Source organism: Miniopterus natalensis, chromosome 18 (assembly GCF_054644295.1).
Source record: "Miniopterus natalensis isolate mMinNat1 chromosome 18, mMinNat1.hap1, whole genome shotgun sequence".
Classification (NCBI taxonomy): Eukaryota; Metazoa; Chordata; class Mammalia; order Chiroptera; family Miniopteridae; genus Miniopterus; species Miniopterus natalensis.
This window is the reverse complement of record NC_142098.1, coordinates 36,971,442-36,988,864: the sequence shown is the minus strand read 5'-3', so window position 1 is coordinate 36,988,864 and position 17,423 is coordinate 36,971,442. Positions and strand designations below refer to the sequence as shown.

Below are 17,423 nucleotides of genomic sequence, written 5' to 3'. Positions count from 1 at the left end.
TAAAAATCAAGACTATCTGTTTCTATTCTAAGGCCACATTTTGACATGATACTTATTTACTTAAAGTTTCTACCTTAGGAGCACTTATGTTTAGAACTTTAAGTGGTAATAACCCTCTACTTGTCTCTTGGTTCATATTTGCTTGGTCAGTCTTTTTCCATCTTTTTACTTTCAGTCCTGTGTTGTTATGTTTTCTAATAAGTGGGTGTTCGTGGAGCATTTCCTGAAAGCTGATCTAATGTAGGGCTGTGTCCTGGGCCCAGTGTGTAAGGAGTTAGAAAATTCTGCCCCACTGACCCCTCCAAATAGGACATAGACAGACCTGGGTGTGAAACAGAGTTTTCACTGCCAAGGCCCCATGAAGTAGGGACATGGAGTGGAGCTGCAAGGAAGGAGGCTTTGATCCATCTGGTCCCATGCTGGGCAGTGCTGCTGGGGACACCGTGATGACCATGATAGCTCTGGCCCTTCCTCCCCTCCCCCAGCAGGTTTACAGTCCAGTGGAGGAGACTGATCCATCTTTAGGCAGTGATGACCCAGAGTGGACAGGGCTGGGACAAGGGAACACAAAGGTCCCCCTCTGGGCAGGTGCGTAGTTTCCAGGACGAGGGCTCAGGGAAGGGCCTCTCTGCTAAAGTTAAATTTGAGCAAAGACTGGAATGAAATAAGAAATTGAACTGTGTGGAGATTTGGGGGGAAAGCAATCTACTTAGCAGGAACAGCAAATGCAATACCATAGAAGGTGACTGAGGAACAGACAGCAAGGCCGGGTTGGGAGTCCAGAGGTGGAGCCTGACCCAGCCTAGGGGGTTAGCTTCTTGGAGGAGGGGGTGGTTGAGCTGAGACCCCAGCGAATATATAGTGAAACGATAGAGCACAGTAATCTGGAATCAGATTCCCTGGGTTCACACCAGCTCTGTGTGTCCTTGGTCTGGCTAGTCAACCTGTCCCACCTCAGTTTCTTCATATAGTGTAGATGATAATAGCTCCTACTGATCATCAGAAAAGGTTTGGGTTTTTCAACTATGCTCTATGCCAGATTGGGTGCCCACCTGGGTCCACTGGGGGTGTGGAGTGGAGGAGTAGGGAGGGATGAGGCTGGATTGGTGAGGTACGTGGGCATTTTCCCAGGGGCACTGGGGAGTCTTGGCATGTTTTGAACTGGGACCAGACAGGGTTAGGTTTGTGCTTTAAGAAGACCCTTCTAGCTGTGATGTGTGGAATGGTTGGAAGCAGGTAAGGCTAGAGCGATGTGGTGGGGGAATAAGTGATGCCTGGACAGGCACCTTTGGATGTGTGTCTCTTCAGCTCGACATTGAAAGGATCTATACCATTGCTGTTCAATAGAAATATAATGCGAGCAGCATGTGTAATTTAAAATCTAGTAGCCACATTAAAAAGGTCAAAAGAGATGAAGTTAATTCGAAGTATTTTATTTAACTAAATTACATAAATATTATTTTAAAAGGTAATCAGTATTTAAAAGTCATTCTTGAGGTGTTTAATATTCTTTTCTATTACTAAGTTTGAGTCATATTTGGGGTGCCTAGTTGGAAATGCTGGACGGAGAGGGTTTTTTGGCCACGCGGCCTGAGCCTTGAATGCCAAGCCCAGGGGCTTAGACTCAGTGCCGCGGTGGCCGTCCTAGACTTGTACTATTTGGTTTTCAAGGTGAGGTCATCCCGCCGTCCCAAATCTCGGCCTCCGGGGTTCCCAATCAGAGCTGGGCACTCTCAGATCTTTTTGCTTGCTTCCTTCCGCCCTCGAGTCGCAATCCCAGAGCTGCTTGGCCCTTTAAATCTCAACTGTCAATCAGGGCTCCTGTTTAGAGGGAACGTCTTGTAATAAACCTCCCCTTGAATGCGGCGGCCTCTGTCCTGGCCTTGTTCCTCCGTTTAGCAGGAAGTTGGGAATTGTTCCACGTTCTCTTAGGTGCCGCTGTTTCCACACCTCCTTCGTCACCTCTTGCCGACTCCTCCCTCTTTCGAAGTTGGTCCCCTTGGCCAAGGCCTTCCTTATATGGGCACGGCCCCGAACGGCAGCAGCTCATTGGCTGGGGACGTCACGCGCGATTCTGTCAACAAAGGGGCGGAGGGAAACTAGTGCTCCCTGCCGCGCTACAGCCTGAGGGAAGGAGTGAGTGGGCGGGCCCTCTTTCTTCGTGTGCGCATGCGTATGGGCCACCACTGTCTCCCGCCGCAGGGGGCGGGGCTCGCGGGTGAGGGCGCCTTGGGGGCGTGTATAGCTTTTGAGAGTCGTCTCCGGGGGTTGGCCAATTCCGGGGGGCGGTTTCAAAATTGGGGGATTCCCTTTGTATTGAGGCGAAATTTTTGGCTTTGGGCAAGTGTCTGTGTGGGTTTGGGGGGTACTTGGGGTTCCCTTGAGCTTAGGGGGCACCTTCGGGTTTGGGTTTCTTTTGTAATGTGGTGGGTTCGGTGTGTTGTAGGGTTCTCCTTTGTGGTTTGGGATATTTGGTGGATATTTGATTTGGCGAGCTCACAGAGAGACTTACTTACTTGTAAGTAAACAATACAGGAGTTCCAATCCTGGAGCAAGAATGCCTGGGCTCTTGCCTGTCCCTACTTCTTCCTGCCTGTCTGACTTCAGACTTGGGATTTATCCTTTCTGTGCCTCATCTGGACACAGAGACTAATACATTACCTGCTTCATAGGGACCGGGAGGATTAGCAGGCATTATTAGGATAGTAATTAGCTCGTAGCGAGCCTGCAGTAAGCACATGTCTGCTATTAAAACACTTGTAGGGTTTCTTTGGGAGTATTTGGGGGGCTCTTTTGACTGAGAAGTATATGGTTTGGAATTAGTTTTATATATTAGGGAGTTTTTATGTTTTAGAGAGTTCTTTTGCTATTTGGGGGGCCTCTGTGTAATTAGGGAATACGTGTGAAGGTTTAAAAAGAGTTTGACATGAGTGTAGGATTTCAGAAAACTGGTCTTTTGGGGCATCTATGAGTTTGGGAAATTGCTGTGTATGTTGGAGTTCTTGGTAGGCCTGGGATTTGTGAGGGGTTCCTTGGGATTGGGGCCTTCTTTGCTGGAGGGGATATTTATAGGTCTGGAAGTTTAAAGTAGGGTTTGGAAGGGTATGGATATTTTCGGGGGCATTGACATTCTGGAGATAACTGTAGGAACTGATAGGAGGATTTCAGGGGGTGGTTAAGTTGGAGAGGGATAGCACAGAAAATGGCCTTTGTTGTGTTAGTGTCCCTTCCTGGGCATTTAGATGGTGGTTAGTAAACTTAGGCATCTATAGGTTTTAGGGGCTGTATGATATTTTTTTTTTGGTTTTAAGTAAGGAACTGGAATTTCAGCATGGGCTGTAGTATTTTAGTGGTAGATGGTATTAGGGGTAATGGGGGTAAGGATTTTTAGGATTGGGACTCTTTGTGACTGGGGTCTGTGGGTGTTTGGAGGCTGTCGAATTTGAATGGTGTCTACAGGACCATGAAATGATGGGGTTTTAGTGATGTTTGTGTGATTGCCTGTATTCAAGGGTTGGCAAACTTTTTCCAGAAAGGGCCATATAATGAATGCTGTAGGCTTTGCAAGGCCTTATGTTCTATGTTACAACTACTCAATTCTGCCATTGTAGCATGAAAGCAGCCATAAACAAATAAACATGTTTCAATAAAGCTTTATTTGTGCCCTAGCTGGTATGGTTCAGTGGCTGGAGTGTCAGCTGCACAGTGAAGGGTTATGTGTTTGATTCCCAGTCAGGGGTGGGTTTCCCCCCTCCCCAGCCCTGGGCAGGTTTGAAAGGCAACCAATCTATGTGTCTCTCTCACATCAGTGTTTCTCTCTTCCCCCCTCCTCGCTCCTTCCCTTCCACTCTCTCTAGAGATCAATGGGAAAAATATCCTCTAGTGAGGATTAACAAAAAAATAAAAATAAAAAACTTTATTTGCAAAGACAGGCTGTAGGCCATACTTGGCCCAAGGGCCATAGTTTGCTGACCTCTGATCTACAGACGTGGAAGTTTTGAGGTTTGGGGGGTATTGTGGTTTTGCGATGTCTAGAGGTAGATGGGCCAGGGAACTGTTGAGACTGGGAGATATGTTGCCTGTTGGTCCTGTAGTGGAAAGTGGTCATGTCCGAGTTGTGAGAAGAATTGCCTCCAGATTAGGTCATGCACACAAAATGGTTGCAAGATAAAATGGTCATTATTAAGAAAGCCTGAGTTGAAAAGTGCAGAAAGCAAGTTTGAGGGCCTGGTCTTGTGCTGTGTAACCCTTCCCCATTCTGAGCCTCAGGTTACCGATGTGTAACTTGGAGAGGAGGCTGGACTAGAGCAGGCCTTCTCATCCCAGGGGTCTGTGGATGTGCATAAGGGAATCACCTGCACAGTGTTGTGCAAGTGTATGTATTTTTCTAGGGGAGGATACACAGCTTTAAGAAATCCTTAAAAAGCCCCAAAAGCTGAACAAAGTGAGGAGTCAGTTTCTTGAGGGCCTGTCTGGCTTTGGCCTCAGATGTTCTTCCCCCATGCAGCCCATCTCGTTCCTTCTGTGGGCTCAAGTAGATAGCTGTGGGCAGGTGCTGGGAATTCTTATCTTTTCAGGAACTGGCAACTGGATGAGCAGATAGGAAAAGGAGGTATTTTCACTGAAGTTTAAGGGTTATGACAGCAGCAGGGGCCTCTGGACTATCAATGAAGGCAGTGGGCAGTGGAGTATGATCTGTAGGGTTGAGCAGGCTGCCAGTTCTGCTCACGCTCATGGTGTTAAAAGAGCAGGTCCCATCCCCTCTGCAACCCTCTATTTGCTCACCTGTGCAGAGTTCTTCGTGGTCTAATTTGGTCTGTTACTGTAGGAGAGGTTGAGGTCATGGTGGTACTGGGAGGGCAGGTTCCTCCAGCTTCCCACCTTCCTCTTTTCTGTCTCCAGGTGGCCTGTGGAGGCCCCTACCACCATCCAGGCCCTGAGATGCAGTGATCCCCTGCCTGTCTGCCACCATTTCCCAGAATGGACCGTGGCGGCCTCCTGCCCTTCCAACTATGGTGCCCCCGGCCCTTTGGCACCTACTCACAGAACCAGCCTCGCCCACCTTCCACAACCCTCAAGCCATCAGCCTGTCCTGAACCAGGCGGCAGGGTTGAGCCAGACCATGGGCCTGCCCACTCAGAGAACACACCACCCGCCTTGGCCCCCGAGGCCCCCTCCTCCCAGCCTGCCCCTCTCCTCTCAGCAGCAGCTGCTGGCGATGAAGGTCGAGTCCTGCTGGACACATGGTATGTTATCAAGCCCGGGAATACAAAGGAGAAGGTGGCCTTCTTTGTGGCCCACCAGTGTGGTGGTGGGAGCCGGGCCAGCTCCATGAAGGTCAAGGGGCACTGGGGCAGTGACAGCTCCAAGGCCAAGCGGAGGAGGCGCTGTCTTGAGCCTACTAAAGCTCCACCGGACCCAGGGGGCCGGGAGGGACCCCCTGCTGCTCATGGGACCCCAGCCTCAGCTGGTGAGGATGTGGACCTGCTCTCTGTGGCTGAGATGGTGGCCCTAGTGGAACAGCGGGCCGCCCTGGCCCTGCAGAACTATCCCCATCCTGGCAGCCCAGCGCCTATGGTCTTTGTGTCAGCAGAACAGGGTGGGCCTGCCAAGGGGCTGGGGTCTGAACGGCGGCCTGGTGGCGGGGACTGCAGCCGTGTGGCTGAGGCGGTGGCTCACTTCGAAGCCCAACGGGACAACCCTCCGGCCAAGGGCCTCCGCAAGGAGGAGAGGCCTGGGCCAGGCCCCGGGGAGGTACGCATCGCCTTCCGTATCTCCAATGGCCGAGAGCCTCGTGCACCAGATGGCAGCTTGCCCAACGGGAGTGGGGGCCGGCCGGGCTGTGCCTACCCAGGCAGCCCAGGACCTGGGGCCCGAGCCAAGGACAAGATCACCTGTGACCTGTACCAGCTCATCAGCCCCTCTCGGGATGCTCTCCCGAGCAACGTGGAGTTCCTTCTGGCCAGGGCAGACGAAGCCAGCGAGGGGGAGACCCCAGCCCCTGCCAGGCCCGAGGATACTCCCCCAGCTCCCCCTCCCCCCCCTGCCCGGGACTGCGGAGCATCCGGCTTCCACGTGGATGTGGTGGTGACCGGCGTGGTGGACGAGTGCATCTTCTTTGGCAAGGACGGTACCAAGAATGTGAAGGAGGAGACAGTGTGCCTAACAGTCAGTCCTGAGGAGCCACCCCCTCCTGGCCAGCTCTTCTTCCTCCAGTCCCGGGGGCCAGATGGGCCTCCTGAGCCACCCCCAGCCGACTCACCTGCCATTGCATCAGGCCCAGACGATGCTGAGGGCACGGCAGACACCTCCCTGTGCCGCCTGTACCGGCACGTGTCACACGACTTCCTGGAAATCCGCTTCAAGATCCAGAGGCTGCTAGAGCCTCGACAGTACATGCTGCTGCTTCCCGAGCATGTGCTGGTCAAGATCTTCAGCTTCCTGCCCACCCGGGCCCTGGCGGCCCTCAAGTGCACCTGCCACCACTTCAAGGGCATCATCGAGGCATTCGGCGTGCGGGCCACAGACTCGCGCTGGAGCCGTGACCCACTCTACCGCGATGACCCTTGTAAGCAGTGCCGCAAGAGATACGAGAAGGGTGATGTGTCGCTCTGCCGCTGGCACCCTAAGCCCTACCACCACGACCTGCCTTATGGACGTTCCTACTGGATGTGCTGCCGCCGAGCCGATCGAGAGACGCCTGGCTGCCGCCTGGGTCTGCACGATAACAACTGGGTGCTGCCCTGCAATGGGCCTGGTGGGGGTGGGGGCCGGGCTGGCCGGGAAGAGGGAAGGTGAAGCCGGGGAAGGGGGGGGGAGAGCCCACCATGCCCACCCCCTCTCCATGGGAGCTGAGAGCCAGGACTGGGGTCACCAGCCCCTACACCCAGTCCAGGCAGCATTCAGCCCCCTCCAGACTGAGCCGGGGTTCAGAGGGATGACCTAAGAAAGCACTCACTCTGATTGACTGACCCCAATTGGTTTTCTATTCTTCAGACCCAGGGCCGGGGACCCTCGTGGAGGGTGTTTTTTATTAGCATCTCAAGTTTCTTCTCCATTCAGCCCTAGCACCCTTCCTGCCACTCTACACCCCAGGAACCCACCAGCAGGGAGCAGACGGCAGCTAATTTTGGTACTACTTAAGGGTTCCCCCATCCTGGCCCCCTTCCGCTCCCTCCCCCAGTTCTGTCTCTGGAGCTGTATTCATTCTCTCACTGGGGAGCCATTGGATCACAGATCACATTGGGCATGTGTCGTGGCAGCCTGCCATTTCTAGGTGTTTTCCCCATTAAAACAATAAAAATCACTGTTTTCTCTTTAACCTCAAGCTACCAGTCTCTCCACTTCTCCCAGAGGGGAAGAGAAGAAAAAGAAAAGTTGAACTATAAAAATTTCTCTCCTCCCATTATTTAAGCTATTGTCTTCACCATCACTCAAAACAAAACCCCAAATAGCTATGAAACCCTTTGCCTTGCTCTTGGCAGCATGGGGGGCTGGTGGGCAGGGGCTGTGGGTGTGAAGTTCTGGGTTGTATTTCCTTCTGCTCCGGGGACTTGTTCAGGCACTGGAGTCTCTCCACCCTGGCTGCATGTTTCTTTAGAAGAAGCCTCTGGTTTACTGAGACCTTGATTCTCTGGGCAATTTGGTCTGGGGTGTTTTTGTTTGTTCTGTTTAGGTTTGTTTTTTTCATCCCTGTGGTTCTGGAAGCCTCTAGCGTGTGGCATCTGACCAATTTTGAATTGGTCCTTTCTATAAAATCCATATTTATAAGGCTGGGCCCAGACTGGTTTGTATGTTGTTCAGGGAGGGGATTTGCGAAAGAAGGGAGCTGTGCATGGGGAGATGGAAAAGCTGAGAAAAGGATCCCTGGCCAAGCCCCTTAGTATGAAATTATTTTTGACTCTTCATCTGTGTCAGTTTGGACTCAGAATCTCAAAACAGTAGTAGCTTAAACAAGATAGTTTTTATTTCTTTAGAAATCCAATGTTGAGCAGGTATGGTGGCCCAGTCTCAAGCTGGCCGTGGCTTGGGTTTGCATCAGTGATGTGTCCCAAGGTACTTCTAGCCAAGATGTCTGGGAGAAACAAACAAATCCTCTGGGCAAAGGAACTGTCTCCTAGAGTCCCTACAAACAGTTGTCAGACAATGAATGGTGTACAGTCAAATAACCAAATACACATGGAAATAAACAAGCATGAGCAAGGACCAGCAGAAACAGAACAAAAACAAGCTTCAGATGGTGAGACTGTGGGTCACAGATTAGAATACAGGAGCTTGCAGATATCTGCAGGGAACTTGGAACTAAATAGTGGCCTAGCAGATAGGAAAGGGAAAAAGCCCACAAACATATAATAACTAAAAGTAAAAACTCAATGGTGAAACAGCAAATTAGACACAATTGAAGATTTATTAACTAGAGATGAGTCTGAAAAAGCAGAGACCAAAAAAGAAGAAAATATGGAAGGTCATAGAGGATAGAGTGAACAAGTCTAATACTTAATTGGCATTCTAGAATCAGAAGAGAGAATTGGGCAAAGATATTTAAAGATGATGGTTCCTTTATTCCAGGCTGGTAAAAGACCAATAAGCCCAATGAGTCATGAACAGGACAAATAAAAAGACATGTTCCCCTAGACAAACTGCATTGAACGTGTCCAGCTATGTGATCTTCAGCAGTGGATTTCTCTGAAGCTGTTTTTTAATCTGAAAGGTGAGAATACTGATGGTTCCTCAAAAGACTAATGTGATACATCACAGCTAGAGTGCTCAACAATTGTGCTTACTAAATACACCTAGTGGCCCCTTCATAGCTTGAGGCTGGGAGACCCTAAGTTTGGGGGACAAATGGAGCTGGGGAAAGCACCGCCACGCCAAGTGGCAGCAGCAGCCTCATTTGTAAAATGGAGCCCACAACCCTTGCCCCAGATTTATGCAAAAACTGCATTAGGCCCCTTGCTCAGGGCCTGGAGTGTGGTACTGTTAACCAAGATGTCTTGTAGGGCGAAAGGGCTGGGGATGTAACCGAACACTCTGCCTCCCCTCTCTAACATGGAGACGATGTCTCATCTGCTTCTGGGTAGCTATAAGGCTAAGGGGACATGGTGCACTTTTAAGTGCTTGGCACCATGCCTGCCACACAAGTGAACAGGAATCTCCCTGTGGTTTGAGACCCTCTGGTTGATGTTTGTCAGTTTCCCTTTCTGAACACTGGACTTCTATTCCACCTCTTAACAGGTCACTGGTCTGTTCTCCCCAATCCCAACCTGACTTAACTTGCACCCAATTAAAAGCCTCAGGAGGAGCTACTTTTTCTTAACAATCTGTTGGTCCCGCACAGGTGACTTTTGGAAGGGACTGGGGTTAGGAGCACAGCCGTGTGTGAGAATCTAGGCTCTGTAAACAACTGGTTCATAAATCTCAGACCTGACCCCCTTACCTATAAAATGAGAACCAAACTTGTACCTACCTCAGGATCTGGGGGAGGCTGAGTTGGTGTAAAGTGCTCATGGGGCCTGGCCTGTAGTAGGTGCCCAATAAATGCCAGCTACTGTGGCAGAATGTGAACTGAGAACCTCTTTATCCTGTCATTAGATGTCCTGAGTTACAGCCCGTGAATTCTCTAGTTTCCAGCCTTGAGTCGGCTCAGAAAGCCAATGCTCACCTTTACTACTTAACATCCATCCATCCTGGCGGGACATCCCTGCTACCTACCAGGTCTCCATCAAAGTCACAAAGCCAGGCCCTGGCCTGTGTGGCTCAGTTGGATGTCATCCCATGCACCAAAAGGTTCCTGGTCCCTCCAGGTCAGGGCACCCGGTAGGGGGTGAGCAGGAGGCAGCCAATCAATGTTACCTTCTCACATCGATGTTTCTCTCCCTCTCCTTTCCTCTCTAAAAAAAATAAATAAATCAATAAACTATAAAAAATAAAGTCACAAAGCCAGCAGGCACAGAGCCCAGCATAGGACTTCCATTCTAGGCACCCTCCATATTATGGTTTTCTTTGGAGTAGGTTTGCTAAGCATCTGGGAAAACACCAAACTCTATCCTTAAGGACAGAGCATCCCAAACTTTGCTAATCTTGAGATTTCCTCCAGTGCTTGTTAGGTTCCCATCGCCTCCTTGGAGTTCCAGTTCAATAGTCTGGGTGGAACCCGGGAGTCTGCATTTTTAATAAGTACCCCAGTTGAGTCTGAAAGTTAGGTAGGGTTGGAAAATACTTCCTCAGGCCATCACTGGAGCTGTAGTTACACCCCCCATCTTGCACTCCTGTACTCATGACTAAAATGGACAGGACGGTTTGGTATAACTAGTTTGCAGTGACTCCTGTCCTGTCATTCCTTCCATAAACATACCAGTGTTTCCCAAATATCTTCTGAGGTACCTAGTTCTGTGAGGTGCTTCCCAATAAAGGGGTTCCATGGTGAAATACCTGGGAAAACAATGCATTGTCTTACCCTTGAAAATTCACACTGCAACTAAGAAACTCATTTAATGTCTCACCCCGCCTCTTTGGTCCCTTTATTCATGCAACACCTATTATGGTGGTTCTGCTAGTATTGCCCATTGGATCTGCAGGACCTGGATTTCCCAAGTATTGGCATCCCACTCTTCGGTTCCTGCTTACGAGCACATCCTCTGTGGGCCCCACATGGCACATCCATGTAGGAGCTAGGCTTGGACCAGTGCAGTAGCAAGGCTGCCCACTCTGAAGAAGTAACTGCCACAAAAACAAAAGCCACAGAGAATTCATTGGGTTGGGTGGTGGTGCTGGTCCATATGCCAGTCCATGGTGTGCTGGCTGAAACAGAATAGCATCTGGCCCTTGCAAACCTTCAGCCCGATATCTCCCTCAGAGCAGGGCCCAACCTCTTATTCCTTCGGCTCTCACCCCACGACAGTCTTTTCCATGTCTGTGAAGAGTGGCAGCTTGTGGTCATAGGAAAGAGTCTTCTAGCCACAGCACAAGCAGAGCCAAAGGTATTAAGAATGAGCCAGCACACTCGAGGTGGGCCCAGCCTGAACCCATCCCCTGCTGGGCGCTTCTCCTTCAGCGTCAGCCTGGCAGGCTAGAGCCCCAGGTATTCAGCCAGGAACACGGCAAGGATACGGCTCAGGTTGTGCACTGTGGGTGGGTGCAGGTTGGCCTCAGAGTCATCAGGCGTGTGCCAGACAGATGGGAAGGGCGTGGAGATGAGGTGGAGCACCGGGACCCCTGTGGACCAGAGAGAAGTCAGTCAGGCCCAGGCCTCCCCACCCCCACCCCAGAAGATACTCTGTTCTAGAGCTTAAAGAGCTCTGAACAATCGCTAGGTGTCTGAGGGTACATGTTAGTTTAAATTCATATACCCAGTATATCTATTGTTTTCATAACACAAATTAAGAGAAGCTCAAAACTTAATGGGTTATGGAAAGACCAGAAGGGACAGATGTCTGACCATCCGCCAGGTGTACTTTATCTGGCTCTTCTCGTCTTTACTAATCGTTAGCCCTTATATAGTACTTGTTCTATTCCAGACCCTAGTCTAAGGTCATACATCACACATACACACCATTTTATCCTATAATAACCCTTTAAGGTGGTGCTGTCACTACCGACATTTTACAGAAGTGGACACTGAGACATAGAGGCAGGCAGAGTTAATGGCCTAAGGTCCCGCCTCTAGTAAACAGCACAGAATTTGAATCCAGGCCACATGTCTCCAGAGTCTGTGCTCTTAACCACTGTTCTGCATTGGGTTCCTGTCCTCAAAGCGCTTCTCTCTGCGTTTGTCCAATTTGCTAAACATTGGTCCCCCACTAGGCAGGAGGCAGGTGGACCCTAGCACATCACTGTATCCCTGACCCCTGCTCAGTATCTGCCTTGGGAAGTATTCGTTGAACAAATCAATAAAGAAGGCGTTGTAAGGAATGCGTATTTGTTGAAAGAGTAAATTACAGAGTAAGAAATATAAAAGCAGTTGTTAGGACTTACTATATGCCAAGCACTGGGTAAGCAAGCATTTCATATACCTAATCTCATTCTCCCAACCCTGTGATTATGAATCTACACAGACATGCTTTTCATGTATAAATCTCTTCATTCCCCCAGAAGAAACGGGGGTTCAGAGAGGCTATTAATTTGCCTTTGGTCAACCAGTGGTTAAGTTTCAGATTCTGGAACCCAGATCAATTCTGAAACCTATTTTCTGAACCCCTTGACCAGATGTTCTCAGCCCTGGTTGTGCATCTGAATCATCTGGGAGTTCTGTAAAAATAGCACAGAGGCCCAAGGAGGTTGCTCGGTGGGCTTGAAATGTGACTGGGCATTTTTCGAAGCTCCTCTGGTGATTCTGCTGGGCCACCAGGGCCTTGAAAGGAAAGAGCTAGAAGAAACTACAATCGCTGAGGAACAAACAGTAACAGCTCACATTTCTTGAATGCTTGTTACGTGCCAGGCACTGGTCCAAGAAAGGTCTTTACACTTTGTATTAACACATTCAACACCCTCAACAAGATAGGAACTGAGACGTGGGCTATTATCCCCATTTTACAGATGAGGAAATCAAGGCACAAAGAGGTTAACTTACCACCAGCCCCCTATCCTGAGAAGGGGTCAGAGCCAGGGCCCACCTGTGGCTCCCTTGGACCTCCACCCCCCACTCCTCCCTGTGGCAGGTACCTCTGCGGAGGAAGGGGATATGGTCGTCTTCCACAGAGCCTGGGGGCTCTCCAGGCTGGAAGTACATCACTTCCTGGGGATGAGACTGTAGCAGGTTCAAACGGTGCAGGCGCTTCTCTGGAGGTAGTGGGGATTAGAGAGCAAAGGTCAGCCCCTCAGGGGTCAAAGGTTCCCCTGCTCACAAATCAGAGGGCAGGAAGTCTGAAGGTAAAGCACTGGTCATCCCACAGGAAGAAGAATGTTACCCCTTCCTGCAGGTGCACCATGTTCTCCTATTACCACTACCACCATGCCCACTTTACAGATAGGAAACTGACGCTCAGGGATAAAGCCACTTGCCCAAGTTCACACAGCTGGTAAGGAGTCAAGATTCGAACCCAGGGCTATATGACTTGACGCCCCGTTTGTAATCACAACCGCTGTGGGATCTGTTTGTGTCTTGCCCTTTGTGTTAGTGCCTTAGAGAGAGGCTAGGGAGGTAGAGGGAAGGCTGGATGACCCCTCAGAGAACAGGTGCTTGCCCACTCCAGCCCTCCCACCTCCATCCCAGGCTGAAGCCTGCTTCCACTGTCACCCTTACCGATGCTCCTCAGCCGATGGAACCAGCGGACTGTGCGAGGGAAGTGACTGTAGAAAGTCGGATGGGGGGCTCCCAAAAGATCAAGAAGCATAAAGAGCTCCTAGGGAGAGAGACCAGGACTGGAGAGGCCAGGTGGAATGCTGCCAACCTTGCCATACCCCTCCCTCCCTCACCGGAACCCAGTGGGGCCCTGGTCTTACAATAGCCTGGATCCTGGTGGGGCCGGGACTGTGGGGTGCAGACTCCATGAGCTGGGCCAGGTGCCGGGAGCCATAGAGGGAGTCCTTGGGTCCCCATTCCTTCAGCGCCTCTTCACCATCCAAGAACAGCAGCTGCAGGGTCACTGAGGCTGCCTGTGGGAGCTGGTGCTCAGTGTCAGCCCTGACCTCAACCCGCCTCCATTTCCTCCCTGCTTGCAGAGCTAAATGGGACAAACTAGGTCTCCTCATTCACAGAGCATAGACTCTGAGCCAGGCTGCCTGAGTTGAAATCCTGGCTCGGCTGCTTCCTGGCTAAGCAGTATAGGGTAAGTTACTAAATTCTCAGCTTTCTCATGTAGAAATGGGGTTAATAACAGTTCTATTCATAGGGTAGGATTCGAATCCAGGTCCTAGAATAGTGACTGGCATACAGTAACTAAAGGGTTAGCTCTGATTATCATTATTCCTGTAGCCCACTTAGCAAAGGAGACAGACCCATGAATGAATAATTATACAAACAGTGAAATGCAGCTGGGACAAATGCTTCCAACAACTATAGGGCCCTGAAAGAGCACAGGAAGGGGGTGGGGGATAACTTGGCCTGGGGAGCATGTTGAGTCTGTTGGGAAGGTATGTTTGCACCGAGGGTAAGTGGGAGCTGGCCTGGGAAAATGGAGGGGAGGGAAGAGTGTTCCGAGGCAAGGAAGCATATGAACCAAGGCTGGGGCCAGAGAGGTTTAAGAAGAGGCCTGAGGGGTCAGCAAGGCCCAGGGAGCTTGGGCTTTGGGACACTGGTGTTTAAGCCATGGGAGGGGGTCTAAGCAGGGGAAAAGCATGAGGAAACTTGTGTTTTCATTCATTCCACTCATTTTAATTGACATCCTCCTTCATTCCAGGCAATATTCTGGGCCCAGGGAATAGAGCAGAAACAAAAGCAGCCAAGTCCCTGCCTAGATGGAGGTTATTCTAGTTGTGAAGACAGACAAATCAACATAAGGACCACAAATCACGGAATAATAACACAGTGGTTGGGAAGGCTCGTTGAGGAGGTAACATTGGAGTAGATACCTGAAAGAAGGATGGGAGCCAGCTAGGAAGGTATATGAGAAAAGTACATTCTAGGCAGAGCAAACAGCAAGTACAAATGCCCTGGGGTGGCAGTGAATCTTGTGGATTTGAGGTACAGAGGCAGTGGGTAGCTAGAGTGGAGTGAGCGAGGGGTGAGAGGTGGCAGATGAGACTAGAGAGGTAACAGGGCACACTTCATGGGCCACTATAAGAATTCTGGCTTGTGTATGGAATGAGGTAGGAGCCAAGGAAGGGTTTGGGGCAGAGGGGGAACAGGATCTAACATTCAGGAGGTGGAAAGATCTCTGTGTCTTTGTAGGTATAGTGGAGACAGGAAGACAAGACCAGGCAAGGGAGGATGGTGGCTTCAACCAAGGGAGATGAAGCCCCTGCCCTCCACCCCTACCCTACCTCCACTCCTCACCTGATTTTTGGCTCTACTCAGTTCCTGGTCCAGGGCCTGGGCCAGCTCCAGTAGCAGGGCACAAGGCACAGCTGAATCTGTAGCCCCCACAAATGGGGCCGACTCAGATGGGAAGAGCTTTGAGTCATAATGGCAGGCAAGGGTGAGGTGACGGGCAGCCCCTGGGTCCAGCGTGGCCACCACGTTGGCAAAGTCCAGTGACCCCAAAGGCGTTGAGGCTGTGAAGGGGTCCAGCTCCACATGCCAGCCTGCCGTCAGGGTCCGCATGGTGGCCTCCAGGAACTAGTGGCAAGACAGAGGTGGGAAGGTGGGTGGGGTACTGAGGAAGATGTAGGGAAAAAGCCATGTAACCTGAGCCATGCAGAGCAGTCAGACTGACTCACAAGTCCTACTTTGGTTAGAATCATTCCTTTGACACACTTCAGCTGAATATCTATTAAGTGCCAGGTGTGGAATGACCCCACCTCTTGATCCCAAAACTAATCACAGCTCATTCCTCAGTAGCACTCACTGTGTGCCAAGTCCTAGTCTAGGAACTCTATGGGGTTGGGATCATCAGTGGCTCAATTCGCAGATGAGAAAACTGAGGCACAGAGAGCTTAGGAAGCTACTCCAAGGTCACACTCCAAGTGGCTGAAGTGGGATTTGAACTCGGGCAGTATTCAAATGACTCTTGATGCTTTCTGGGAGACAATATAGAGATGTTACTGAAACCCTAGGTACACCATTTATTAGCTGTGGGATTTGGGCAAAATGCCCAACTGCTCTGAGTCTCAGTTTCCCTATCTGCATAATGAAGATCACATTGGTACCCACTTCATAGGGCTGTTACTTGCGCCTAGCACATAGTAAGCTTTTAGTGGGGGCAGTACAGAGGGCAATACAGCCTGGTAGTCACTCTAGAGTAAGATTAGCTCCACACACTTCGCAATCTTGCGCAGAATGCCTATTTCCCATTCCCTGGCGGTCTGAAGGGTTAGGTGCAGCTCTTTACCTTTCTGACTTGGAGATTACCCGGACTGCCAGGCGTCCGCACAACCAGCAGGGGACGCAGATAAGTGTTCCAGAGACGCTGTGGGTCCAGTTGCCCCACCACTCTCCGCATTCGGGCTTCGGGAAGGCTTGCGATCAACGGGCCCTTGGGTGAGGGGTGAGATGGCGAAGAGCAGAGCGTGAGAGCAACCCCCATTCTGACCCTACCCCGGGCGCCGTGCCCCCTAAGAAGCCCCAGTTCCTTTTCCTAATCACGGCTTCCAGCATCGGAGGTTTCTAGGATAAACCCTAGACACAGGAAAAGTCCCTCCAAGCCTATCCTGCTCCAGCCTACCTCAATCGTGATAGCGAAATCGAGGCCCAGAGAGAAAAGGGGACTCTTCCAAATAGTTGACTTTCGGATTAGTACCCAGAAACCCCAGTTTCACGACTACAGACCTTTCCTCTTTATAAAAGGGAGCCACTATTACAGAACAAGCCCGAAGCCTCATTGCATTAAAAAGGGGCATGCATCCTAAAGACCACAACGGCGGCACCTGTAGCTAGGGCCATATGATAAAGCCACGTCCAGCTAAGACCTTCGGTAAGGGCAGGCGAGGAATGAGGGCCCCCGCGGTGCCCCCGCCCGGCCTCACCCGCAGCTCCCGGCCCGGCGGCAGCTCCTCAGTCCGGCGGTGCCAGCCGCTCCAGATGGTGTAGAACGCTGAAGCCACCGCCAGCGCCAGCAGCAGCAGCGGCAACAGCTGCGCCCGCGGTAGCAGGCGGCGTTTGGGCGGTGAAGGTGGCTGCAAGAGGCCGTGTTCCCCCCACCGCTGTCGGGGCCGCCCGCGGCCCCCGGAACGCATGGCACCTTTTCCTAGAAACTGGTCGGGGACCACTGATCAAATTTAGGCCCAGCCAAATCCCACCCCATGGAATCACCGGACCAATGAACAACAAGAGCAACTGCACCATCCCACCCTCCCGCGATCAGTGAAGCCAATGGGGACTCCCCTCCTGAGGACACGCCTCCCTGGGGCTTAGCCTACGGTTCCCGTGAGAGTTGCACAACCCAAAAGGGAGCGCGAAAGGGGTAGGCTCCGCCTCAGCCGTGGAGAGGAAGCCAATGCGAAGCGTTTAGTCATGGAAAACACGCGGCCGCCCAGGCGCAGGTGCACGCCCCTCCCCGATGTAGGCAAAGGATTGGGTCCGCGCAGTCGGAAAGATCAATAGACACGTAAACGAGCCCCAAGAAAAAGGGGCGGAGCCCATCCCTGAAAGCGAGGAGCAGATTGGCCTCTCGCAGACCGCGTCCCCGAAGGACGGGCCGGCGGGCTTTTGGAACTGGTGTGTCCTTTCCCTCCCGCCGCCTGTGCCGTTTCTGCAACGAAATGGTTTAAGTCGGACCCGCTTTGTTTTTCTCTCCTTGTCGAGAACATCTAACCCGTATGGTCCTGAATGTGTTTGAACCATTAAGCAAGAAAGGCTTTTACCCTAACGCCGCGCGGGGCTGGCGGGT

General features: G+C 51.3%; 2 protein-coding genes across 4 annotated transcripts; one reads left to right on the top strand and one right to left on the bottom strand.

Moving 5' to 3' along the window:
- Positions 1-2,431: 2,431 nt before the first annotated feature.
- FBXO46 (F-box protein 46) lies at positions 2,432-7,776 on the top strand. 3 transcript variants are annotated; one of them, XM_016212580.2, is made up of 2 exons: positions 2,432-2,518; positions 4,903-7,776. In XM_016212580.2, exon 2 carries the CDS (start codon positions 4,981-4,983, stop codon positions 6,796-6,798), a length of 1,818 nt encoding a protein of 605 aa, XP_016068066.2. In that variant the 5' UTR covers positions 2,432-2,518; positions 4,903-4,980; the 3' UTR covers positions 6,799-7,776. The 3 variants fall into 3 exon arrangements, with proteins under 3 accessions (XP_016068066.2, XP_016068064.2, XP_016068065.2); XM_016212578.2 differs by lacking the exon at positions 2,432-2,518 and adding an exon at positions 3,769-4,002; XM_016212579.2 differs by lacking the exon at positions 2,432-2,518 and adding an exon at positions 3,769-4,612.
- A 168-nt stretch (positions 7,777-7,944) lies between these two features.
- Positions 7,945-16,782, bottom strand: QPCTL (glutaminyl-peptide cyclotransferase like). Its single transcript, XM_016212606.2, has 7 exons — positions 16,561-16,782; positions 15,927-16,070; positions 14,933-15,214; positions 13,441-13,593; positions 13,241-13,340; positions 12,661-12,777; positions 7,945-11,214 (listed from the first exon to the last, which is right to left on the bottom strand). Exons 1-7 carry the CDS (start codon positions 16,768-16,770, stop codon positions 11,069-11,071), a joined length of 1,152 nt encoding a protein of 383 aa, XP_016068092.2. The 5' UTR covers positions 16,771-16,782; the 3' UTR covers positions 7,945-11,068.
- Between the last annotated feature and the right edge of the window lie 641 nt (positions 16,783-17,423).

Bases quoted from the DNA above. Each gene is read 5' to 3' on its own strand.
- FBXO46 (XM_016212580.2), top strand. From the start codon at position 4,981: ATGGACCGTGGCGGCCTCCTGCCCTTCCAACTATGGTGCCCCCGGCCC.
- QPCTL (XM_016212606.2), bottom strand. From the start codon at position 16,770: ATGCGTTCCGGGGGCCGCGGGCGGCCCCGACAGCGGTGGGGGGAACAC. The intron at 16,071-16,560 runs GTGAGGCCGGGC...CCCTCACCCAAG, and splicing joins CGCCGGGCCGGGAGCTGCGG to GGCCCGTTGATCGCAAGCCT. The intron at 13,341-13,440 runs GTAAGACCAGGG...CTCTCTCCCTAG, and splicing joins CCACCAGGATCCAGGCTATT to GAGCTCTTTATGCTTCTTGA.